Below are 27419 nucleotides of genomic sequence, written 5' to 3'. Positions count from 1 at the left end.
GTTTTTTTTTTTTTTTAAAACCAAATGCTGGGTTCAGCTTGTTGGGTCAATTTATTGGGTTCTTTTTAAATAACTTTTTACCCAGATGATGGGTAGCTTTTCTACACTCTAAAAAAATCCTGGGTTATTTTTTAATCCGAATGCTGGGTTCAGCTTGTTGGGCAATTTAATTGGGTTCTTTTAATATTTTTTTTACACAGGTGCTGGGTTTTTTTCTGCAACTAAGCTGCTGGGTCATTTTTTCATGGTTATTAAATACATGGTTATTTTTTTCTACCCAAATGCTGAGTTGAGCCTGTCTCCAATGAAACAACCCAGCTGCTGATTTACAGTCAGTGCACAAACTTTTTGCATCCTCTACAGGAGAGAATGATTCTAAGAACTGATTTGTTGCACTTCTTCAGCAAAATAAAGGTTTGCATACATTTTATTTCATTTATAAAGTCTTTACTGTGCTGTAAATGACATTTTTTTATGCAACGCAACATACAAGGACAAGATGTCAGTCAGCTGCGTCAGCAGCAGTCATTTTGCATGATGGAAACCCCTTTTTTACCTTGCATAACATAAATTGATTTTATTCGTTATTATACTAAATTTAATTTAATTTGATGTTAAAATATATTCTGGTCTGAGGTTCGTAGTTCCCCCAGCGAACAGCAGCCCATCACTGGCTTAGATTTCGCGACACACCGGCATGAGCGTTAGCAGAGAGTTTCGGTGAAAAGTGATTACAAAGTACAGTTGAACACATTTAAATTCTGCAATTTCTAAATTGCTTGTTAAATGACTTTAAATGTATGCAATATTGTAAACTATGCTGTATTCATCCAAATAAATTAAATTTGTCTTATATTTTTGTCCATGAGTGTTCTTGCTTAATAATAAATGTTCATCTTTTGATTATTGCTGTTGCCTCTATAATTCTGTGTGATTTTTAATTTGCAGCCCATTTTAAACCAGTAATATAATATTTTTTAAACAATATTTGACTTTGATAAAACAACCCAACTAGCTGGGTCAAAATAACCCAGCATGTGTTCTGTCCAATATTTACCCAGCGCTGGGTTGCCAAATAACCCAAGTTCGGTTGTTTTTAACCCAGCATTTTTAGAGAGCACGTGCCCAGTAAGAGATGTTTCATTGGTTCAGGTGTGTCTAATTGGGGTTGGAGCTAAACTCTGGCCCTCCAAGACCGAGTTTACTTCAAAATGCACTACAAAGTGCCAATCCTCAAAGAAGCAAAAATCTATTCATAGAATCTAATCTTTAAACCCTGCAGAAGACATAACTATAGTTGCAGATACATCTAAAAATGCATTAATGATACAGCAATTAATTCCATGTGTTAGAAACAAAAACAAAAAAACAAAAAAAAAAAAACTGATGATAAACTGCAGGGAGACCTTGAAGAGTTTAAATGCTTAGTTAACGACACTTTGTGTTGCAAACCTAATAAAATACTCAAACCCACAAAAATGTTCAAAATTATGCCAATGTAAAAATAAACGCACAGCACGCAGAGATGGAACACCCATTTGGGAAGCTCTGGCCTACAGTCACAGAAAAACGATCATGACAACACTGCACAACACGAACCTCCCAGTTACAAACCTTCAATATTGACTACATTGAGCTGTGACAGCAGGGCGTTCAAACCCATTACACGCTTTTAAAGGTCGTACACTGGATGCTGCAATATGGATAATGGATTGGGTCCTAGTTAAACACACTAAAACATACAGTAAGTGACATAGCCTATATGATTTTGACAAAAAGCTACGTATGAATTGCCAACAATGGAGAAAAATGATTTTTAAAACCACCAGCAGGAAATAAAGAGGCCAAACCCTGACCTCTTAATTCAATATCCTGTTTCACTTTTAAGCATGCAATGTTACAAAAGCTGAGAATGCCAATTCATGTTGAGCCAAATAAACACACGTGAAAACACACAAACACATGCACTGACAAGCATCACTTACTGAACCACAAGCTGTTGGCAGATGGAGCCGTTCTCTGTGATCAGTTCATTCAGCTTCATCTCTAAATGAACCTTCCCCTGTAAAAGTAAAAAGACGCATTTCAATTCCAACAGATGCAATTACACTTCATTCAGCTGAGTTATCTACTGGATAACACAAGCAAACACAGTCATGTTGTCTTCAGACAGGACACTGCTTCTTTGTCTGTGTGCGCTGACCCATTTATCACCATTCACAAATTGCATAAAAAAAGAGAAAAAAACTGTAATGAATATATATTTAATTTGCAGTGGTCTGACATTTTATGTAATGACATTCAGACATTTTAAATCAAGTTCATAAATGCTTTTTCAGGTCACTGCTTATGAAATTCAGATTAGAGGATCAATTCTGTCACACAAAACATCATTCAGACGCCTGCTTAGAAAAAGTTTCCTGACATACAGAACGGGTGCCACTGAAGATCAACAGACGTGTTTATGATATATACAATATATGGTGAAATAACCCATCCAGGCAGTCAAATTTGCTGAGGCTGATAATGTGGGAATGAGAAAGAGTGCAAACAGAGGAGAGGCGACGAGGAAAGGACAGGGAGGGAGAAAGATAAAGACGAAAAACAAAATAAAAACACCCACGTACTCCTACGCAATATTTTGTGCAAGTTCCTTTGAGAAATGACACCGAGAACGCACCAATAATTCAACGCTAACAGATGTCCAAAGCAGATAAATAATACTTTTTAAAAATACATTTACGACGTTTTTTTAAATACTTTAAAATACACTACGAAGTGCCAGTTCCCGAATCTATTCACAGAATCTAATCAGTCAGCCCTGCAGAAAATACAACAGTTGAGAAGAACTATATTTGCATCTACAATGGATTAATTACAGAGCAATTAAGTTCATACGTATGTGGAAACAAAACACTTGTTTTGTGTAAATAAGTTGTTGTTTTTTGGAGTAGGTAAGGGCTTTAAACACAGCGATAGAGGAACGTCTTGTGATTTCAGCCAGTTCTGGGCGGCTCTGAACATTATCTGACGGAACTGCCACCCACCTTTTTCTCGTCCTCAGGGTTAAAGACACTTACACCGCAGTGTTTAACCACTGTCGTAAAGTAACAGCGCAACATGGCTTTCATACTAAGTATACTTCAAATCCATTATCATATTTATTGACATATCACTTAAAACTGACTGATATAACAGTATAATTAAAGTTTTGGAGCATTTCTTTATTGCACAATGTATATTTTTTAATATTAAGCCTGCAATGTGTGGTAATATCACTATTAATATGGTTTGTATGATCTCTGGATAATATTAGCTTTTAAATGCAAGATATTCCAAGTGTACCTGAAGCATACATGCAATAGTTCCACTTTAGCACAATCAAATATACTTAAGTGGAGCTCAGCACTACTTCAGTACAATTAAAGTGCATTAAGCTCAAAATTAGTTGATCCAATTTAGCAGACTTTAACTATACCAACTTCGTATACCAAATAAGCACATAAATATATAAATGTATTTGTAGTATACTTAGCATGAAATGCATGCATTTCAAACACACTTTAGTATATTTATTTTTCACTAGGCATGAAAAAATGTGATTGTTGACTGATAAAAAAAAAAAAGAATGATGAAAAAAAAAGGTTTAAAATAATATTTTTTTCCACAGTATTTTACTAAATAAATACTGATACAAATAATCTTTTTTTTTTATTTATATGCAACAATATAACAATACACTAAAATAAAGACCAATGTTTTTACAAAAATATTTTAATGTATGAAAAACGCTACACAGAAACTTGCCGAGAACAATTCTGTGTGAGTGCAAACAGAGAACTGAATTTTTGTCTATTAATTAAAAAAGACAGATCGAACTGATTTAGGGAAAATAATTCAATCTGCGTCATTTTTTGCTACTAAAAAAAAGTCACAAAGTTGCAAAGTGCCAAAGCAGGAAGAGAAGGATTGCAAAACTAGTCTGTAAACATGGCTGCTCTGAGGAAGGCTGTGCGAAGCTGAAATGCGTTGACCAATGATATTACAATGAAATAGCCCAGTTTATTAAAGCCGTTTTTTAACTATTATCCATGTGAATGCCTTGAAGTATTACATTGTTTTACTAGTATTTGACTAGTTTTCTGTTTCTGTCTGACTTCTATCAGACTTCTGAATGATGATCTTTGGGACACCCTAACATCTGAAGCTCATATACAACGAGCCTAAAAATGACTTAAACACTGTAAAAAAAAAAAATCAGACAAATAAAAAGGCAATTAAAATTAGCACAATAACCTAAATCACAATAATCTATTGCCAAATTCCAATTAAAAGCAATGTTATCAATAAACATTAAAAAAGTAAAAACACAAGCTGAAGCTTGCTTGCTATAACAAGTGGAAAACTGCTGTTTAATTCTCTTTGGTATTTTCTACAGTTTATTTCAACAATTTACTGATTTATTATCAATACACATAAAAAACACAAAAGGTCTTATGCAGAAACTTGGTTGCCAGGTTTACTTTCCTGAGTTGGAAAAGTAGCAAACCGTAATTGCCTTTTCATTGTTTTTTTCCCCCAAATACATCGCAAAAATATGTTAATATTTCATCAATTCCAATTAAAACTAATGTTATCTCATAAAACATAGAAACTCTTATGCAGAAATTTGCTTGCTAAGTTTACTTTCCTCAGTCGGAAAAGTGGCAAACCGCTATTTGTAATTGCCTTTTCATTGTTTGTTTGTTTTTTACAAATATATTGCAAGAATATATTTTTTCATTTACAAATACACCACAAAAAAAAAACAACACCACACACAATGGAAGGGCAATTAGCGAATAGCGATTTGCCACTTTACCTAGCAAGCAAATCTCTGCATTTTTTTTTTTACATTTTATGAGATAACATGAGTTTTAAGTTTTATCTGGAATTTAGCACAGTATTGAATATATCCAATGTATTTTTTTAAAAAAGTTGCGATGTATTCGTAATAAAGAAAAAAAACACAGTGAAAAAAAACAATTAAAATAGCACTTTTCCACCGTCCCCAGCAAGCTTAACCAATGTTATCAACACACATATAAAGGGTAAATACACTTTTATTTGGAATTTGATATTTTGAATATATGTGGTGCATTTGTAAAAAAAAAAAAAGAAATAAATAAATTTTAAAAAAAAAAATTCTTCCAATACACTTGTAAAAAAACACAACAAAAAACAAAAAACAAACAAAAAAGAACAATGGAAAGGCAATTACAAATTTGCGGTTTGCCACTTTTCCAATTGAGGAAAGTAAACCTAGCAAGCAAATTTCTGCATTTTTTTTTTACGTTTTAATTGGAATTTAGCGAAGTATTGAATATGTCCAATGTATTTTTTAAAAAAAGTTGCAATGTATTTGTAAAAAAAAAAAAAAAAAAAAAAAAAACACAGTGAAAAAACAATTAAAAATAGCGATTTGCCACTTTTACAACTGAGAAAAGTAAACCTAGCAAGCAAATTTCTGCATAAGAGTTTCTACGTTTTATGAGATAATATAAGTTTTAACTGGAATTTAGTGAAGTTTTGAATATTTCCAATGTATTTGTAAAATAAAAAGCACAGTGAGAAAACCACTTTCCCTAGCAAGCTTAACCAATGTTATCAATACACATACAAAAGTGTAAAGACACTTAAGCTTGCTAGGGAAAGTGGAAAACTGCTATTTGTAACTGTTTTCTTACTGTGCTTTTTTTTTTTACGAATACGAAAATTGTTTAAATACATTAGAAATATTCAAAACTTCGCCAAATTCCAATAAAACTCATAATATCTAATAAAACGCAGAAACGCTTGCCAGATTTACTTTCCTCAGTTGGGAAGGTGGCAAGTTGCTATTTGTAATTGCCTTTGCACTGTGTGTTTTTTTTTTTTTACAAATACATTGCAAGAATATTTTTTACAAATACACAAGTATTTAAAATATCAAATTCCAATTAAAACCAATGTTATCAATACACATACAAAACAGAAACTCATATGCAGAAACTAGGCTTGCTTTCCTCATTACTTTCCAAAGGTGGCAAACCACTATTTGACATTGCCTTTGTCGCTGTGTGTGTTTTTTTCAAAACACAACAGCAAAAACCTTTACATAAACACTTTTTGTTTCTTATACAGTCCACACCCCCGGCCCCTGGTTCAGCTGAACAGTGAATCATACTTGTGTACAAAACAGATCCGTGCATACACCATACACAAAAACAGGATGTGGAGTTGGGCCTGCATCTGCTTTCAAGTCATTGGACCACATATAAGAGCTGACTAATCATACATTGATCTCATTGGGTACGGCGAGGCAATGAGTAATCATAAACTCACCCGATTGGTCCAAACCACGACTGGAGACTAACCACAGAAGGGAAGTAAGGCCGCGTATTCGTGTAGTGCTCTGTCGGGTGTGCGTTCGTGTTTTAAACGATAACTTCTGTGCCGTCTAACCGTTCACTCACCTGTACTTCTGAGTGTGGATCCACAGGCTGCAACTGAAACCAATTCTCTTTCCCGCAGTACTTATATAGATCTTCCTTCCTGATGGCTACTTTCCCTACAAACACACACACACACAAGCTTTAGTTGACATGTACACTGTGCGTTAGTCTTGTAAATGAGACAAAACAAGGGCGAAAGATACTGACCTACAGGTATATCCCCCCTTATTTGGAACATGCTCTTGGCGTACACGTAGAAGGACAGGCATTGGAACGGCCGTGGGATTTCGAAGTAAAAGTCCTCGCTATAGAACGGACTAAAGCACAGAACAGACTGTGTTAATCACAAGCACACTCACTCCATAAACAAAACATCTGCATAAAATAAGGCATTTCTGGTTAAATATAACATCATCCACTTAAGTTTAAAATGTACAGCATGGGTTTGATTCCCAGGGAAAGCAAGGACTGATGAAATGTGTACTTTGAATTCAGTTTCGCTTTGAATAAAAGAGTCCGCCAAATGCATAAATGCAAATGTGATGGTAAACATTATTTGTTTTGCAGTACAGTAATGAGAATGACATTTTTTTGCATTATGCAATGTTCAAACCATTGTGCTTTAGAAATAAATTGCCTTGGCTTATATGGGTTTCTTTTTGTAGAATTTGTGTGATTTCCCTAGTGAAAAATAAATGTACTAAAATGTATTTAAAATACATTTACTTCATGCTAAGTATACTAGAAATACATTAGCATATTATGTACTTAATAAAAATACCCTGCAATTGTACTTTTAGTATACTAAACTGATATATTTGAAGTCTGCTAAATTGGAACAACAAATTTTCCAAAATTTCCAAACTATTGCAAGTATACGTCAGGTACGCTTTAAATCTTTTGCATTTAAAGATCACACAATCCTCATCAACAGTTATATTAAAACATATTTTAGGCTTAATATTAAGAAAGTACTACTCCAATTAAGTTTAATTAAAATTTTTATATCAATAAGTTTCAAGCAATATGTCAGTAAATAGATTAAATAGACTTGAACTATACTTAGTATAAAATAAATGCATTTTAAATCTAATCTCTTTTACTAGGGTTGCCACATAACACACTATTTACAAAAATAAATTAAATAAAAATCTGCAAAAACACATGTATTTTGTGCCAAGTATGCTACAAATATATTTGCATATTATGTGCTTAATAAAAATACCCTGCAATTGTACATTTAGTATACTAAACCGATATATTTGAAGTCTGCTAAACTGGAACAACTAATTTTGTATTTAATGCACTTTAATTGTGTGTAAGTAGTGCTGAAGTCCAACTAAAGATATACTGAAGTATATGTAATTGTGCTAATGTGGAACTATTGCAAGTAAACTTTATCTACACCTAAAATATTTTGCATTTAACGGCCGATATTATTTAAATATCACACAATCCTCATCAACAGTGACATTAAAATATGTTTTAGGCTTAATATTAAGAAATGTACACTGTGTAGTAGTACTCCAAATAAAGTTTAATTGCAATTTTTATATCAGTAAGTCTTGAGCGATATGTCAGTATATAGGTTAAATAGACTTGAACTATACTTAGTATAAAATAAATGCATTTTAAATCTATTACTTTTTTACTAGGGTTGCCATGTAACACACTATAAAAAAAATATAATAATAATAAAAATCTGCAAAAACATGTATTTTGTGCTAAGTATGCACAAATACATTTACATATTTATGTGCTTAATATAAATCCCCTGCAATTGCACTTTTGGTCTACTAAACTGGTTTACTTAAAGCACTTAAAGCAACAAATTTTGCGCACTTAATGCACTTTAATTGTGTGGAAATAGTGCTGAGCTCCAACTAAAGATATACTGAAATGTACTTGATTGTGACATTAAAACATATTTTAGGCTTAATATTAAGAAATGTGCATTGTGCACAAGTAGTACACCAAATAAAGTTTAATTACAATTTTTATATAAATAAGTCTCGAGTTTATATGTCAATAAATATGTTAATAATAGACTTGAATTATACTTAGTACAAAATAAATGCATTTTAAATCTATTACTTTTTTAGTAGGGTTGCAACATAACACTATTCACAAAAATAAATTAAATCAAAATTAGCAAAAACACATGCATTTTGTGCTAAGTATGCTACAAATACATTTACATATTTATGTGCTTAATAAAATACCCTGCAGTTGCACTTTTGGTCTACTAAATGCACTTAATGCACTTTAATTGTGCGGAAGAAGTGCTGAGCTCCACCTAGAGATGTACTTAAGTATATTTGATTGTGCTAAAGTAAACTGTTGCAAGTATACTTCGGGTGCACTTTAAATATCTTGCATTTAAAGACTGATATCGCACAATCATTATTAACAGTGATATTAAAACACATTTTAGGCTTAATATAAAGAAATGTGCACTGTGCATAAAATAAATACTCCAAATAAAGTTTAGTCATAATTTTATATCAGTAAGTCTCAAATGATACTTCAAATAAATGTTTTTTAAATAAATTATGATGTAGGAACTTTTCCTTTTTTAAAATCTTTTTAAAAACTGATTTTTTTTACTCTAATTCTAACCATAAGCAGTCTTCCCTAGCCCATGTTTAATGTTTTTAATACATGTGGAGCACTACTTCAGTCAAATAAAGTTTTTGGCAGTACGATACACAGAGAGCAATCAAAAACACACAAAATGATTGAAAAAATATTGTCGTTTTAACTTGTCGCAGCTGGTAAGGATAAAATACGACTAGGTAATGAAAATCTGATGTATTGTCATAGAAATAATGCCACAGTACAAACAAAATCTTAATTTCGAAGGCCACGATATGAAACGGTTTGAGAGATTCACCCGCTTAAGACATAAAAGCAGGAATTGCATTAAATATAGCAATAGCAATAGCAACAGCACATAAAACATTTCACAAAAAGTAGGTATAATTTTAAAAGATAAACAAAAACAAATAAAATACATTTTTTTAAGTATGCAAACACTTTTTGTAGTCAAAGTAAGCAAGGGATTTAAAAATGTGTATCTCATAAAAAAACAAGGTGTCCAGATTAAAAAGCTTCAACGTGCAAAAAAAAGACTTCTAGCTGTTTGACTACAACAGTCAAATACCTCAGCTGAGACTTGAGAGGAGAATGCTCATCCACCCACACACACTCCAGCTCACACACACACACAGACACGGATTACACACTCATAGCCCCCGCACTCCACAGCGCATGCGCTCACACATACATTCACGCACAAACAGATTCTGACCTCCCGAACACTGCTACAGGTAAAACCACTCGACTCCGAACGCCGAAATCGTGGCGACACGGCACACGCGAACAGGCCTCAGATTCAAAAGTGTTTAATAATAAGCCAGATGAGAGGGAGAAAGATTAGGAGAGGTGAAGAAAAAAACGTCACGCTCTGACAGAGGCCGATTGCAAACGAGTGTGTGAACCAAAGACAAGCGGCGATAGATAGCAAGTGTGAGAGAGAAAAGTGAGGGAACGCGTAGGTGGACAGCCTTCCTCAGACACAGCCAACAGAGCCCTTTGAACAGAGGGGAAAAAACAGTTGTGAAATACCACGAGAGGAAAAGCCTTCAGAAAGAGAGTGAGATAAAGAAAATGTGCTTCTTTCAATGACTAGACGCTTTTGCAACTGAAAATGTACACAATGTAATATCGCCAAACACAACGTTGTACGTCCCATATCAAGATGAACTATCAGAAGGGGCCAATCCGCTCCACAGCGGAAGGTCCACTTTAGTAAAAAACTAATAGATTTAGTATAGTTCAAGTCTATTAACATATTTACTCACTAATCGCTTTATTTGGTGTACTACTTGTGCACAATGCACATTAAGCCTAACGTGTTTTAATGTCACTAGCATTTTGCATTTAAATACACTTTGCAATTGTTCCACTTTAGCACTTTAGTTGGACTTCTGCACAACTAAAATGAGTTGTTCCAGTTCAGCAGACTTTAAATATACCAGTTTAGTATACTAAAAGTACAATTGCAAGGTATTTTTATTACGTGCATTATATGTAAATGTATTTTTAGTATGCTTAGCATAAAATAAATGTATCTGAAATACATTTTAGTATATTTAGGGTACTTTGAGTATAATGAAAGAGTAGATACAACCACATATCTTGCGTAGAATAGCATTGAAAGAGAGAACTGGGATTGGACTTTTTTGACTTGGACAGTCAGCAAACGCCCATCACACCTTAGCAACAAATCAAAACACTCTGGCAACCTGCTAAAACACAGCATAGCTTAAAGTAACTTTCTAAGATATTTTGAACCATTTTTGTCCAATACAATGAAAGTCAGTGGGGTCCAAATAAATTCCAACCCTTTTTTAAATGTTTTCACACACTTTTCAAAATACTTTCTATAAATATATTATATAAAAACATCTTCTATAAATATAATAAAGCGATATGAAGGTGAGTAAATGATGATCTTAAAATATGCATTTTGTGCTAACAACAGAATTAAAGGAGAAGTTCGCTTCTAGAACAACAATTTACAAATACTTTACTCATCCCCTTGTCATCCAAGATGTTCATGTCTTTCTCTCTTCAGTTGTAAAGAAATTGTTTTTTTGAGGAAAACATTTCAGGATTTTTCTCCATATAATGGACTGATATGGTGCCCCGAGTTTGAACTTCCAAAATGCAGTTTAAATGCAGCTTCAAACCATCCCAGCCTTATGTAGCAAAACGATTGGTTATTTTCATTTTAAAAAATACAATTTATATACTTTTTAATGTTAAACGCTCGTCTTGTCTTACTCTGCCTGGACTGTTTTTGTTCAGTTCATGACAGTTAGGGTATGTCAAAAAACTCCCATCTCATGTTCTCCCTCAACTTCAAAATCATCCTATATCACTGTTCTACCTTTTTTGTTAAGGGTGTTTGATCTTCTTTGCATGTTTACTTTGCAAAGACTGGGTTGGTACTTCTGCAGTGATGTAGGATGATTCTGAAATGATTTTTGAAGTTGAGGGAGAAAATTCGATTGGAGTTTTTCGACATACCCTAACTGTCTTGAGTCAGAATACACAGGTTCAGGGAGAGAAAGACAAGACGAGCATTTGACATTAAAAAGTATTTTTTAAAATGAAAATAACCGACCGTTTTGCTAAATAAGACCCTTCTTCCTCGGCTGGGATTGTTTACAACCACATTTAAACCGCATTTTGGAAGTTCAAAATCGGGGCAACATATCAGTCCATTATATGGAGAAAAATGCTGAAATGTTTTTCTCAAAAAAAACAATTTCTTTATGACTGAAGAAAGAAAGACATGAACATCTTGGAAGACAAGGGGTTGAGGACATTATCTGTGAATCTTTGTTTTGGAAGTGAACTTTAACTGAAGTCAAAATTACTGACAACACCAAACACCAACAAAACTAAATTTAAGGGTTATATCAGCCACAAATGGAGGTAACAATTGTGGGTTACCAAGTTTTAAGCGGTTAAGTACTACTCACAATTTCTTCAGAAAATGTTTACATCTATTTGCATATTGCAATATGCAATATTCTAAGCCACGTCTAGTAAAAAGGTAATCGTTTTCAAATGCATTTATTTTATACTAAGTATAGTTCAAGTCTGTTAACATATTTACTGACATATCGCTTGAGACTTACTAATATAAAAATTGTCATTTGGAGTACTACTTGTGCACAATGCACATTTCTTAATATTAAGCCTGAAATATGTTTTAATGTCAGCATTGATGAGGACCGTATGATTTGTGAATAATATCGGCCTTTAAATGCAAAATATTTAAAGCGTAAATAAAATGTACATGCAATAGTTCCACTTTAGCACAATCAAAAAAACTTCAGCATATCTTTAGTTGCACTTCAGAACTACTTCTGTACAATTAAAGTGCATTACGTACAAAATTAGTTCAGTTTAGCAGACTTAAAAATATATCAGTTTAGTATACAATTGCAAGGTATCTGTATTAAGGACATAATATGTAAATGTATTTGTAGTATACGTAGCATTAAATAAATACATTTTCACTAGGGACTACTGTGAAAGGCGACATAAAATGACATAAAAGGGCAGCGTTTCCGCTCTCATTTGAATTACGTGTAAATGGCAGACAGAAAAAAATATAGGCCTGCATTTTGTAAAGCAGCATGAAAACCACACATATGAGAAGTGCTGTAAGATAAATATCATCAGCATCAGCATGTAGTTTGCATGTGATGTTTGTGTGCTTATGTGTGTGTTTACCGTCTCACCTTACACTCTTCTCATAGACTTTTGTGCGATATACTTCCTCCTGGTCCAAACTGATTGTACAGAAGGTGCAGAGGTCACGGAGACGGTTCGGCCCTGAGCTAGGACCCAGATTCTTTGCTTCGCCTGCCGAGAGGAGCATAACATGGGTGTAAGACGACACACATACACTTTGCACGCTTTTATTTACAGAAATAGCTCTTCTGAAAGTTAAAATCTCAGTGTACGGAAAGGACTTTCTGTGTGAGACCCCTTTAATGTTTTTCACAGGAAAAAGAAAATAAGAAAAGTCCATTTTATTTGGTATCTGCATGCGAAATAGAGGTTTGTCAGTTGTGGGGTCGGCAACGTACGGCCACCGGCGCACATTATTGCGCGCACACACACACACACACACACTTGCAGGAGCGCTGTGGTGGTGCAGAGGCTTGAGGCGGATGTGGCCGCTGTACGTGGAGCTCATCTAAGATGTGGTTACAGACGAGAAGCATTAACTTCCTCCCAGCATGCACTGGGGCTTCCAGGAGAGCGCTGATTCAAAAGATCAAATTCAAAAGCACACACATACACAACCACACATATTCATGTGTCAGAGGGCAGATGTAGCCATAACTGATCCAGACCACATCAAACCAGGACGTCACAGCTAGAGATCTTTTCTGAACGCAAGAACAATTAATAAAAACGAAAATGCACCTTTTACCTTTTTACGACAAATTTAGAACATCAGATACTCTGGATTCTTTATTGTGGTTCACAGCTTTCAGTTTTATGCCTCCTCTAAAATCACCACAAAATACTGCTTTTTTTTTTTTTTTTTTTTTTTTTTTTAAATATAGTCATTCATAAATTTTAATTGAGAAAGTTCTGTACTTGTTGTTGACATGCAGTTTGGCTGTTGATCATGGTCTTAGAAGTACAGACAAACCTCAGGTTTGTAAAGAGGCATAAAAGTGTAATTTCACCAAATTATGGCCATATTTCACTACAAAATACAAAACAATAAGAATAATATTTTGCATAAAGATAATAAAACTTATTTTGTGCCAATTACATTTTTTTATTGAACATTATTTATTTAATTTGCAAATAATCACATACACAAAACATTCGTTTTGATATATTTACTTATTTTATATTTCTATTTCGTGTTGCAATTAAAGTAATTCAATATAATTACATAATGTAATTAATTAATATTTAATGTACTAAATATGTAATATTAATGTAATTAATATTTTTTTTTATATTTTGTGTTGCAATTAATGTAAATCAATATAATTACATAATGAAATTCATTAATATATAATGTATTAAATAGTTAATTACATTAATTAATAATTAATAATTAATGTTAATGTAATTAATTAATTCATAATTCATTTAATTCATCAATTGTCAAAACAGGATGATTTTCATTAATTTATTACAGCGAGAATTTCTTTTTTTTTTCTGGTGAAGCAATAAACTTAAAATAATGTCACTATACAATACATATCAAAAGTCTTTGAAATAACCCCCAGCTTTTGTATTTTAAATAGAAATACTTTAAATAGAAATATAACTTCTGACCAGTAGTATAGTGTAATATATAGTTTTAATATATTTACTTATTTTATATTTCAATTTTGTGTTGCAATTAATGTAATTCAATATAATTACATAATGTAATTAACATGCAATGTAATAATTATTTAATTACATTAATAATTAATGCAATTAATATTTTATTCTATATTTCAATTTTGTGTTGCAATTAATGTAATTTGTGCTTATTTTAATTAACTAACTGTCAAAACAGGATGATTTTCATTCATTTATTACAGCAAGAAGTTTTTTGTTTTTTTTGTTTTTTTCTGCTGAAGCAATAAACTTAAAATAACGTCACTATGCAATACATAACAAAAGTCTTTAAAATAACCCCCATCTTCTATATTTTAAATAGAAACATTTTTTAAAAATACCAACTTCTGACCAGTAGTATAGTGTAATATATAGTTTTAATATATTTACCTATTTTATATTTCTGTTGCAATTAATGTAATTTTTGCTTATTTTAATTAAAGACGCATCAAAACAGGTTGATTTTTTTTATTAATTTATTACAGCGAGAATTTTTTTTTTTTTTTTTGGTGGTGCAATTAACTTAAAATAATGTCACTGTGCAATACATATCGAAAGAAAAAAAAAACCCCTCTTCTGTATGCAAAATCTATTTTTCAATCTTTAGAGCTGATATATGACTCTATGATGCATTAATGACCATATAAAATGCACCCTACAGATGCTTATTTTTTCATTAGGGATCAGAAACTGAATGCACAAGTCTGCAGCTTACACCTTTAGCAATTACAAAGTCTCTGTTTCCGGCACACACACATACACACACACACACACACATACACACCTCTTCCCCTGAACCATTCAGAAAACAACAGCAAATGCAACCCTGAGCAGCTCATAATGATGCTCACAGTCGACACAGATAAAGACTCAGAGGAAACTAAACTCCCAAGAGCACATTGCTGCAGGGAGCCGTGATAGCAGCCAATGCCCTACAGTTAACCCTCTCTTCTCACACACATACGCACAGGTGTGATGAAGACAAGCGAATGTGTGTAGCACTGTATGCTTAGCAACGGAAGTGAACACAAACCACAACCGTGAGGCCTGAACAAACAAGCTACACAAGGCTTCACACACATGCAGATACAAAACGCTGGAGTTCCCTACATGCAAGCACACACATGCACTCATACTTACACACATTCATAGATATAAACAAACATGCATGTAAACGCTGTAAAAAAAAATGCAACCATACCGGATACATTTCTGTGAAATCATCTGGGCCGATGAAAAGATATGATTAAAATCACACCAGCTACATAATGCAGAACTCCACAGAAATCTCTGATGGGTTCAACAGAACTGGATGGTCGTCATTTACTGTCCAGAACCATCATTAAAATTCAACACATTCGTGGGCTGTATGACATATTTGCCTGATTTTGATATTTCTTTCAGCTAAAAATAAAAATCTCCTTTTTATTGTTGTTTTTATCACTTTTTTACGGCATTCAGCATTCATCATCACTCTCAAAATGATGATGAATTTTATCCTCTGATGGCAACCGACTGAAATCATTTAAATCAACATCCATTAATACTTTAGGACAATACGGTCCCGTGAGTGTCATTGCCTACACAACAGTTAGTTAATATCACATTCACTCACGTAAAGTGTTGCATCACATCATTAAACAGTGCTTGGTGGTAAAAGCAGAGACTGTTTAGTGTTAGCTGTGTACTGCTGAGGGTGTGTGAGGTGACAGCGTCAATCTGCTTCAGCTCTTTAAAGAACTATTAATGTCTAATCCCAGCGCCGCTGCCTGTGAAAACTGAAGCGACTCTTGAGCTCTGTGCTAAACCCTCCTGCCCCGAATCGCTCACAACCGGCCCCAGAGACCCGTGTGAAGCCAGGCCAAACTGCTTTTAGAAGATCTTAACATAGACCCACTGAACAGTCCAGAAGTTTTTGACCCCATCTTTGACCCTCAGTTCCTCAGAAAAATTATGAATAGGCAGAAAAGCTAACTTTAAAACTAACAGGCCATGTTTGGAACTAGCCTCATGCTGCTCCAACGGTATGTGTTATTCAACCATTAACATTAGCATGGTGTCCAGTATTATCTAAGTAATAAATACTTTAAAAAAATAATAAATACAGTTGCAATCTGCAAAATGTTAATTATTTTACCAAAATAAGAGGGATCATACAAAATGCGTGTTATTTTTTATTTAGCGCTGATCTGAATAAGATATTTCACATAAAAGACGTTTACATATAGTCCACAAGAGAAAATAGAAGTTGAATTTATAAAAAATGACTCCGTTCAAAAGTTTACATATGCTTGATTCTTAATACTGTGCTGTTCCCTGAATAATCCACAGCTGTGTTTTTTTGTTTAGTAATTGTTATTCATGAGTCCCTTGTTTGTCCTGAACAGTTAAACTGCCTGCTGTTCTTCAGAAAAATCCTTCAGGTCCCACAAATTCTGTGGTTTTTAAGCATTTTTGTGTATTTGAACTCTTTCCAACAATGACTGTATGATTTTGAGATCCATCTTTTCACACTGAGGACAACTGAGGGACTCATATGCAACTGTTACAGAAGGTTCAAACACTCACTGATGCTCCAGAAGGACACGTGATGCATTAAGAGCCGGGGGTGAAAACTTTTGAACAAAATGAAGATGTGTTTTTTTTTCTTCTTTTGCCTTAATATTGCATTTTTTCCATTTAGTACTGCCCTACAGAAGCTACAGAAGATGCTTACATGTTTCCCAGAAGACAAAATAAGTTAAATTAACCCTGATCTTCAAATTGAAAAGGTTTTCACCCCCCTGCTCTTAATGCATCATGTTTCCTAACTGGAGCATCAGTGAGTGTTTGAACCTTCTGTAATAGTTGCATATGAGTCCCTCAGTTGTCCTCAGTGTGAAAAGATGGATCTCAAAATCATACAGTCATTGCTGGAAAGGGTACACGGTATTGAAAATCAAGTGTATGTAAACTTTTGAACGGGGTCATTTTTTTATAAATTAAACTACTACATTTTTCTTGTTGACTATATGTAAACATCTTTTATGTGAAATACCTTATTCAGGTCAGTACTAAATAAAAAAATAACAAGCATTTTGTATGATCCTTCTTATTTTGGTAAAACAACATTTTGCAAACTTGTGACCTCAGCTGTATATATATATATACAGTGCACAGCATAAATGAGTACACCCCCACTAAAACGTAACAAATTCAGTAATTACTCTTTACTTAGAAGGCATGTTAGGGTTCTTTGAATATAATATAATATACAATATAATGTTCCAACAAACCTGCTTGATCAGTTACCAAAGAAGGATGTCATTATTCAGGAAAATAAGATTTTCTTATCAAGGTTATAAAATCTTGTGTTGCAAAAATGAGTACATCCTCCTGAAAGTTACTAAAGAAAAATTGCGTGGGCTTGCGGCAACTTCTGATCAACAGGTAAGTATACTGAAATAAAACTGTTAAGGACAAGTAATTTCCTGACAATTAAAAGTGTTTTATAGCCCACTGAATCATACTCAGACTTAATGCCGGCAACAATGGAACGAAATAAAGAGGACAATAATACAAGAGGAATACCAAATTATTGTTTTAAGTGTAAAAATATATCATTCATAAAAAACGGACTTGTGACAAGGCTCCTGAAATAATCAGGTCTTCACTTTAAGTTTTCGTTTAGTGATGAGTGAATTTTCAGCTACAAAAAGAGCTGGAGAAATACCATACAAATGTCTCAGAGCCAGCAAAAGCTATGAAAAGCGTGACACTTTATCTCACAGAGTACGAAGCAGCCTGCAGAAGTGACATGCATGGTTGTTGTCACCACTAGAATTACCTACTGTAGCCAAAGCACAATAAACTCATTTAACCTCTTCCAAGGCCCATATTTACAAAATATAGACTTCTGGGAATCCATACTCTGGTCTCAAGAGAACACGCAATCATTTCGGATCCAAAAGCATCCAAAATGTTGTAGTGTTGCTACAGGAGGAGTACGGTGAGAAGTGCCTGGTTCCCACAGTGACATTCAGTAATAGTAAAGCTCTTATATTGGGATGTATGAGTGCTGAAGGTGTGAGTGAGTTGTGTTTTATCAACGCTGTCATGAATTCACACACAACTGTGTGATGTAATGCAAAAACCTAAAACAGATGCTACCCTCTCCTCATTCCCTGCATTCTTAGGCATTTTTTCAACATGACAATGAAGATATTCATTCACCCAAGGTGAAAATCCTTCAGTGGACATGTATTTCACTCAATCTTAACACTCTTGAGCAGCTGTGGGAAATTCTGTAGAGACAATCTGAGCAAAACCCCCGATTAAAGACCAGGGCATTTAAAGAGGTCATCCTCCAGGAGTCCTTCATTTAAACAAAATTGGCTAATTTAATTATTTTACAGAAATTATTGGCATATATTTTGCTGTTTTTATTAAGTATATGTTTAATACATTTCAATTCTGCCATCTTTCAATGAATCATATTAGTGATCATTAAAAAAATACATCTTTTATATTTATTTAGAGGGGGTGTACTCATTTATGCAGTGCTCTGTATGTATGTTTGCATACAAAGACCTATATAAAGAAATGAACACTTCTTTACCAACATGTTCAGAATCATGACTTTCTGGATAGTTTTAATGTGCTGCTCAAAACTATTTGTAACAAAGTACTTATTGCGAAAGAAGCATGAAGACGCAAGAGAAGGATGAGGTTTGAGAGTGAATGAAGTAAGCGGTCAGAAGGTTATGAGTCAATGAGTGTGAGCCACAACTCTTAAACACCAACCTCAGCTTGTTTGCTACCTTTAAAGGCCCCATGAAATCACTTGACACAGTACTTTTGGGCGAGACATATCAAAGAGCTTTACTGAACTACTTCACATCGCAGCTCACAAAATCATTGCTACATGCTACTGGACAGCCCTTCGGACACGCCCATGAGTGCACGATGAGTCATCAATATTTTTGTATCTGTTTTCTAAGGAGAAAGACAACCTCGAACAAACAGACATGAACTAAAACCCACAAAACTAACCCACTACAGGAAAAGCGAATGCTCGTACAGTGGTTTAAATATAATAGACTATAATATTACATACGTCTAGTACTGGAATGTTCTAATAAGGGCATCAGAATTGGTTGACACCGGAACAATGTGGCCAGTTTAAAGTCGTAAGAGTGTGTTGTAAGACGGTCCTCATAGAGCCAGCCCTCAGTTCAGTTCCTCTTTGTCGGCAGCTATTAGTATACTACTGAATGCTTCACAGTTCTCTAACACATCACAACACGAAAACATTTCCTCCTGCTGTTTGTATATGTGCACGCACACCTGCCGATAGCCGGTGCTGGTGACCACATGTAAATGTGGCCGTTTGTGTGCAAAAAGAGGGGAAAAGAAAAGAAAAAGATAACATCACAGTGAGCAAAGAAGTCTTTTGGTCCATGAGGGTGCCAATTAGTACACTACACTACTTTCCAATGGAAAGATCACGGCTCGACATCTCACAAAGAAAGTTTAACATGCTATGGTATTTTGAGAGTTTTAAAAATGTTCTGAATAGTTTTTAGCAAGTTTACAGTGCTCTGGGAGAATTTTAGCATGTTTAGCATCTGTATTGTCTTGACATTTCCTTTTAAAACTGATAGGAAAAACCTATCCAAATCATTCCCTTGTCACTTCACAATTCATATTCAATAAAGTGCCGTTTTTCTTCAGGGAAGCTATTTCTCTGCAAAACGATAAACTACAACACTTGTCACTGATATTTTGATCAGTTAGATCACATATTCACACCTATTCAGTTTTGCCTCAATAAATGCCTAATTTGCTCTTTATTGATGTTAAGTAAGGAAGTTGTTGTAGTAGTTATGTTTAGGTATTGGGTAGGGTTAAAATATGGACATATGTGACCCTGGACCACAAAACCAGTCATAAGGGTCATTTTTCATAATCTGAAAGCTGAATAAATAAGCCTTCCATTGATGTACGGTTTATTAGGATAATATTTAAAAATCTGTAATCTGAGGGTGCAAAAAAATCAAAATTTTGAGAAAGTTGCCCAAATTAAGTTCTTAGCAATGCATATTACTAATCAGAAATTAAGTTTTGATATATTTACGGTAGGAAACCGACAACATATCTTCATGGAACATGATCTTTACGTAATATCCTAATGATTTTTGCCATAAAAGAAAAATGATCATTTTCATCCATACAATGTATTTTTGGCTATTGCTACAAACATACCCGTGCTACTTAAGACTGGTTTTGTGGTCCAGGGTCACATATGGAATATAGTCATGCATTAATATGTGCTTTATAAGTACTAATAAACAGCTAGTAATATGCATGCTAATAACTAGTTAATGGTGTCCCCTAATCTAAAGTGTTACCTTCTGTTCATTTCCTGTGCATTTTGTGGCCTAAATCTGATTAAAACCATATATGTGACCCTGGACCACAAAACCAGTCATAAGGATCAATTTTTTTAAATTGAGCTTTATACGTCATCTGAAAGCTGAATAAACAAGCTTTCTATTGATGTATGGTTTGTTGGATAGAACGATATTTGGCCGACTATTTGAATATATGGAATCTGAGGGTGCAAAAAAATCTAAGTATTGAGAAAATCGCCTTTAAAGTTGTCCAAATGAAGCTCTTACTAACGCATATTACTAATCAAAAATTAAGTTTTGATATATTTACAGTAGGAATTTTACAAAATATCTTCATGAAACATGATTTAATTTTTGGCATAAAAGAAAAATCAGTCATTTGACCCATACAATGTATTTTTGGCTACTGCTACAAATATACCCCAGCGACTTAAGACTGGCTTTGTGGTCCAGGGTCACACATTTTTTTTAAGCTAAGGGATTTCAGTGACTTTAGCTGATGAATGATATCGCATGAAAATTAATAGCATCATAAATGCGGCATGCACAGAAATGACGGTGTGTTTGTCGAGGCCGTAACCTAATTTGTGGTTATGCACGGTGTTGACATACGTCCCGATTAGGACACTTACATGGACAAAGACATCACTGCAGCGTGACGCACTGCACACGGTGGCCTACGTACTCATAACAGTCATTCTGAAACCTTGGTGTGCTTTTGTGAATGAAAAAGCCTTTGAGCTGTATTCATTCACCTCACGGACCAATGGGCAGTAGCCCTTATTAGACATAACAGTCGTTGTCAACCAACTACAAAACGTGAGTAAACAAATGAACGCTCTTATCCTTTCATAAAAATAGCTGACGACTAGAGCTAACCACACTGTGCATTAGAGCCTAGTGTGTTAATACAGAACCCACAGGCTAACTGCACAACGAAAAGAGCTCAGTACTGATCAATTGTTCAGTGTCACGTCTGTCACGCTGTCCCTTTTAGGATTTTCGTTTATGCCGGACAATTTGATTTAATAGCGCATGATTGATGTCATGGGACATGTCTTTGTTTACAGTGTGCCATTCAGTTTGCGTCGCCCTGATTTATCCTGAACCTCATCTTTTGAGTCAGGCCAAGCAAAAGCCTGAGCAGGAAGTGGTTTGATCATGGTTTGGGCATTTTTAACAACCAGAAGTTAATCGTCGTCTTTTTGTTGCTCTTTGTTTATTAAAATAGCTTAAAATTGCAGGAAAGTCAGGTCAGATACTGTAACAGTAAACAGTACCTGGTTTCTTCCCTAAGCATTTACAAAGAAGAGAGCAATTATTTAACACTACTCTGTAATTTCCAAAGAACTTTCCCTAAGGAGTTTTTCCTATAGGCATCTGTAACTTTTTTAATGCACTAAGCATAACTATTTTAGCTAGTTTATAACTATTACAATACAGCTATTTAGAAAAAAAGCTACAAAAGCTGTCACATTCAATTCACATGGCAACATGTTATTCTCTAATATTGTTTATTAGTACTATCGCTTTACTATACACGCTACTGGAATTGACCTGAGGTTGGGGCTTTCGAGTTTCCAAATGTCCTAAAAGTCCCAATTACACACTGTTTTCCAAAAACTCCCTGTCTCTGAATGCCCCCACATCTCCAGCGTAGACAGCTGCTTTAGTACAGTGGCAAACGCAGGTTACTGTAATCAGAAAAGCCTACCCTCATCCAGGTGGAAAGATAAAAGCGATGACTTTCACACAGTCATACGCATGCACAGAGTTTAAAAAAAAGGCTGTACGTAAGATCACAACTGACGGATCTAGATCTTATTCTTTTAAAAATTTAAAAAAAAAAAAAGATTTTCAATATTGTACCACAGAACGTCTTTTTCATTCCATTACGTCGTTTTTTCTTTCTACACTCTAGTAAAATCAAGAGCTACTCCACTTCACATGAATTATGCAATATCATGTGGATATGAGGCTTCCAGTGAGCTTTCCAGAGAGCGATGATTTACCACGAAGTCACTTGCAACACAGAAGGTTTCGGTTCAATTTTTTTGTTGTTTTGTATTTTTGTGGGTGAGGGGTGGGAGACAGTAAAAACACGAGCACCAATCATTTTGACAACGCTAAGAAAATATCTCCAAATAAACTGAGTTTCAATTTAAATCAGCTCAGTCTGTTCAAAACACCTGACTTTTATTTCAGATGCCCGGCGATCTTTCTTTTGCTCCGACGGTGTCAAAATATCAGCTGTCGCGTCATATCCTTGACCAAAAGTACCATTTTCACACAGTACACTTTAAGAACATAAATTGTTTTCAATATGTTATTAACATGTTTACTTGACAAAGCATTTTTACAGTGTACTGCGTAGTGATGAATTGCAACAGATCTCATGTACAATGGAATTTAAATAATCCTTATAAAGAACAGCATGTTATTACTGTGGACGCATGCCAAATATAATAAAGTAATACCATGGTATACGTCCGAAATGTATTGTAGTTCCATGCTACTTTGCTGTGCTTCCATGGTACAAGTGAGAAATACATCTTATAAGTTATAACTCAATCAACCTGGCCACGTTGGGTTATACAAATCAATCTAATAAGTGTTTTTCACAGTGTAAATATAATAAATACCCTAATTAAATCATAATAGGATATTCAGCAAAGAGTGTAAAAAGAGTTAAGAAGCTTTTTGTCATGTTATCCTAGATTTTAGACTACAGTAGCTGCTAATACCACAGTTTTATTGTACAAACTGTAATAAATACGATTTTTAATTTAACGGAAAGTACCTGAGGTAACGTTACGTACGTTAAGTCATAAATAATTTGAAATCTACTACTTCACTATTGCGTTATAGTCTAAATGACACAGAATTCACTATAAAAATCGTTTTGAAGATTTTTATAATTATGTGTGACAATATTCGTGTATTTTAAGCGATGCAACAACTTCCGTCCAGCTCAGAATTTGTCAAATTTCGGCGAGGATCCCACCGTTTATTTCACACCCTCAGCCCGGGTAAGAATGAATCAACCAACCGTCAACTCCAGTGACAAGAAGACGGGGTTAGTTTTAACGGCTAAGTAAAGACTACTTCACTTTTGTACGAACATTTAAGTGAATAAATGCGACGGTTGTGAGGGGGAACCAGGCTATACAGCACGTTAGCACCTCGGCTAACTCACAGATAATGGGCAAAAGCCGTAGCCGTATCTGTCACTGGTGACATAAACTTGATTTAAACGTGAAATATCCCAAATTAGGTGATCTACGTATCCAAAGTGTGCGCAAAACAGCGCTGGTTTCTCAGAGCCCCATCCAGTAGCGCTGAGTATATAATGTGTGTGTGTGTGAGAGAGTGTGTGTGTTGCTCCTACCGCGCCCCTCTTTCCCCCGTGCCGATCCTTTTCTTTCTCTCCCAAAGCCATCTAAACACACTCTTCCATTCACACACACTCAACTCGCTATTCAAGCGGTGTGTCGCACTTACATATCTTTCCTCGGAGGCTTTGCAAAATCCGGATTTTCGTGTCGTCTTCTTCCGCCATGGTCCAAGTTTCGTCTCTGTACAGTACATTCAACACTTATCACATCCGTTTATGAATGCAGGCGCACGGACGGACGGCCCCTCCGAAGCGTCACCGGCTCAGCGCGATTGGTCGCGACGCCAGACCGGGATTTGTGTGAATCAACTCACACAGGCAACATCATGTAGTCAAAACAAACGGAAGCCCTAGTGGAGGACGAGCGACAGAGCAGATGAACGGGCCCCCTCGAAAGAAACCCGGTGACTTGCGTTTTAAACCCTATTGAACTGCCTAACGAGAGGAAACTTTTGGCGTTGTCAAGTTGCATCGCTCACTAGGTTGCGAAACAGTCTGTGTGAGGACTTTCTAAAGCAAGTCCTTAGTGGATTTTAAGATTTAGAATTTAGACTGATTAATTATTACTAATGCTTTTAAATAAAACTTTGCAAGTGAATCATGGTATGCATCATCCATTTATTTTTATCATCCAGTATAACAATAATAATGTATGATGTGATAATATTAATCATATTATAATACTATATTATTGTCAACAATCAGACTATACACTTTTTAGACTGTGAAGATGCATTTATAAATAACAGAATAAATAACATTTATTATTTATATAATAATAATAATAATGCATTTATAACATAGCCTGGTAATAATTTACTACATATCAACGCTACAGCTGGAAATCTGTCTTCTGACTGTCACAGTTCATCAGTGTGTTTGTTTTTCTATTTTGGAAAATTGTTGAAATGCAATTGTGGATTGATTTATTTATTTATCATTTGTATTTAGTTATTTTTGTTATGGTCTCCCATGAAGCTGCTATCGTTTTCAACTAAATGTGAGATGTGAATATGCTACCAGTCAAAAGTTTTTATGTGTTTTTCAAAGAAGTCTCTTCTGCTCACCAAGCCTGCATTTATTTGATCCAAAGTGTAGCAAAAGCAGTACAATTCTGAAATAGTTTTACTATTTAAAATAACTGTTTTCTATTTGAATATATTTTAAAATTTAATTTATTTCTATGATTTCAAAGCTGAATTTTTAGCATCATTACTCCAGTCACATGATCCTTCAGAAATCATTTTAATATTCTGATTTGATGCTCAAAAAACATTAATTTTACAAGTTTCTTTGATGTATAGAAAGTTCCGAAGAACAGCATTTATCTGAAATAGAACTCTACTTTGTATATTATAAATGTCTTTATCATGACTTTTGATCAATTTAAAGCATCCTTGCCAAATAAAAGTAGTCATTTCTATCATCTCGATTTCAGATAAATGCTGATCTTTGGATCTTTCCATTCATCAAAGAAAACTGTTTTAAATATTGATAATAATAATTAAGAAAAATGTTTCTTGAGCAGCAAATCAGCATATTAAAATGATTTCTGAAAAATCATGTGACACTGAAGACTGGAGTAATGATGCTGAAAATTCAGCTTTGAAATCACAGGAATAAATTACATTTTAAAATATATTCAAAAAGAACAAAAAAAAAAAAATTAAAATTATACTGTTTTTGCTGTGCTTTGGATCAAATAAATGCAGGTTTGGTGAGCAGAAGAGACTTCTTTAAAAAGCATTTAAAATCTTACTGTTCAAAAACTTTTGACTGGTAGTGTACATGTAGACAGAGCCACCGGCACCAAAGGAGCACAACAGTGTGAGCCAAACTGTAAATTGCATGTTGTTCTACTCTGATTTCTTAGCTCATCAAGCATGACCACACTGTTAGTGTCTCTAAAGATTGATCCAGTGGATGATGGTTATCGGCATTGTCTCTACGTCTTGTTTTTGCTCAGGAGTTTTATTAGTTATTAGTTTATTTGTTAAGGCATTTGTTATATATATGATCTGTTTCAAATTGCACCCTCATCAATGACTTGTCAGTTGGACCCATTGTACTTCTGTAAACTTGTCAGACTTCAAATGTCACAGCACTGTGTTAAAATGTCTCCTTTGTAACATATGTATTGTCTTTGTATTATCAATCTCAGCTTGAATGTTCACATTGGTTAGACAGGAAACATTAGGCTAATATTTGAGTAGACTGACAGATGTTTTCTGACGGATTAGGCATGCAAAACAGATAAGTTGCTGATAGGCTGTCTGGTGGAGTTTTTCAAAAATGTGAAACAAAGTTCAGGTACAGATGAATGAAGTACCAGACATTCCCTGACAACCTGGAATGAACACAAACCTTCACAGACATTGTACTGATATTCGGTTTTGGGCACAAACCTGCTACCAGCATTTCTCCAGAGAGTGGAGTTGACGGTGGTGGAGAGTTCAGAACATCTGGCGCTGGTGTCACGTGGGCCCGGACGGGACACTGTGAATGCGGCATTGTGTGGAGGAACACCGACAGAGGAACGGGAATGAGCTTCTCAGATGGGTCAGCATAGAGGCCCAAAGACAGAGTGAGAGAGACAATCTGAATGAATAAACAGAGTTCCCACTTACAAGTACTCAGTTTCAGGAGGAAGGGAGCTCTGGGCTCTGTTTCACTCATTCTCTTTCTGGATCTCTCTCTCAGTCATCCTCTCCAATGATTTTTTTTAATGAAGTTGTACTTATTTTTTGTATATTCCAATAACATGACATTTAACCACTTAAATGTGATGAAATATACGTGTGCTCCCAATGTAGAAAATGGCACTTGATATTGAGGAAACCCAGCCAACATTGCAATAGACCTTATTCAATGGTCAGCGCTGCTTTTAATGTGCCACAAATGAAAACAAGGCAACTGTGGCACACTGTGCGTAAAATAAAATGACCTTTTGTAATGTACAAATGAGTCATTTTAAATTTAAAGGCACAATATGTACGTTTTTCGCCGCTAAAGGACGCATATTAAAAACAAACAAAAAAACAAAGGCGTAGTTTGATAATGTGGTGATTGTGTGTGGAATCGTGGGAGTCTTTATCCCCACAGCTGATGCACTCTTTGGGCAAAAAACATGTCCATGGATGAGCTAATGTGTTAAAGGTCACTTATTAAGGTAGTATGAAGCAGGGTGGGGCTGAAAGTCGTGGAAGCAAAACGAGGATG

At 34.7% G+C, this 27419-nt stretch overlaps 1 protein-coding gene across 1 annotated transcript in view; it reads right to left on the bottom strand.

Annotated features, from left to right (window-relative positions):
- rasa2 (RAS p21 protein activator 2) overlaps nucleotides 1-24513 on the bottom strand; it is a 65970-nt gene extending 41457 nt beyond the window's left edge. The window contains exons 1-5 of the mRNA XM_051134299.1: nucleotides 24308-24513; nucleotides 12794-12917; nucleotides 6681-6790; nucleotides 6495-6589; nucleotides 1986-2062 (exon numbers count right to left, since the gene is read on the bottom strand). Coding sequence (XP_050990256.1) covers nucleotides 1986-2062; nucleotides 6495-6589; nucleotides 6681-6790; nucleotides 12794-12917; nucleotides 24308-24365 — 464 coding nt within the window. The 5' untranslated portion in view covers nucleotides 24366-24513. The remainder of the gene's footprint in view (nucleotides 1-1985; nucleotides 2063-6494; nucleotides 6590-6680; nucleotides 6791-12793; nucleotides 12918-24307) is intronic.
- Nucleotides 24514-27419: the final 2906 nt, after the last annotated feature.

The sequence above is a fragment of the Labeo rohita genome, chromosome 18 (genome assembly GCF_022985175.1).
Source record: "Labeo rohita strain BAU-BD-2019 chromosome 18, IGBB_LRoh.1.0, whole genome shotgun sequence".
In the NCBI taxonomy this organism is placed as follows: domain Eukaryota; kingdom Metazoa; phylum Chordata; class Actinopteri; order Cypriniformes; family Cyprinidae; genus Labeo; species Labeo rohita.
The sequence above is the reverse complement of the archived record's forward strand: the minus strand, read 5'-3'. Positions and strand labels throughout refer to the sequence as shown.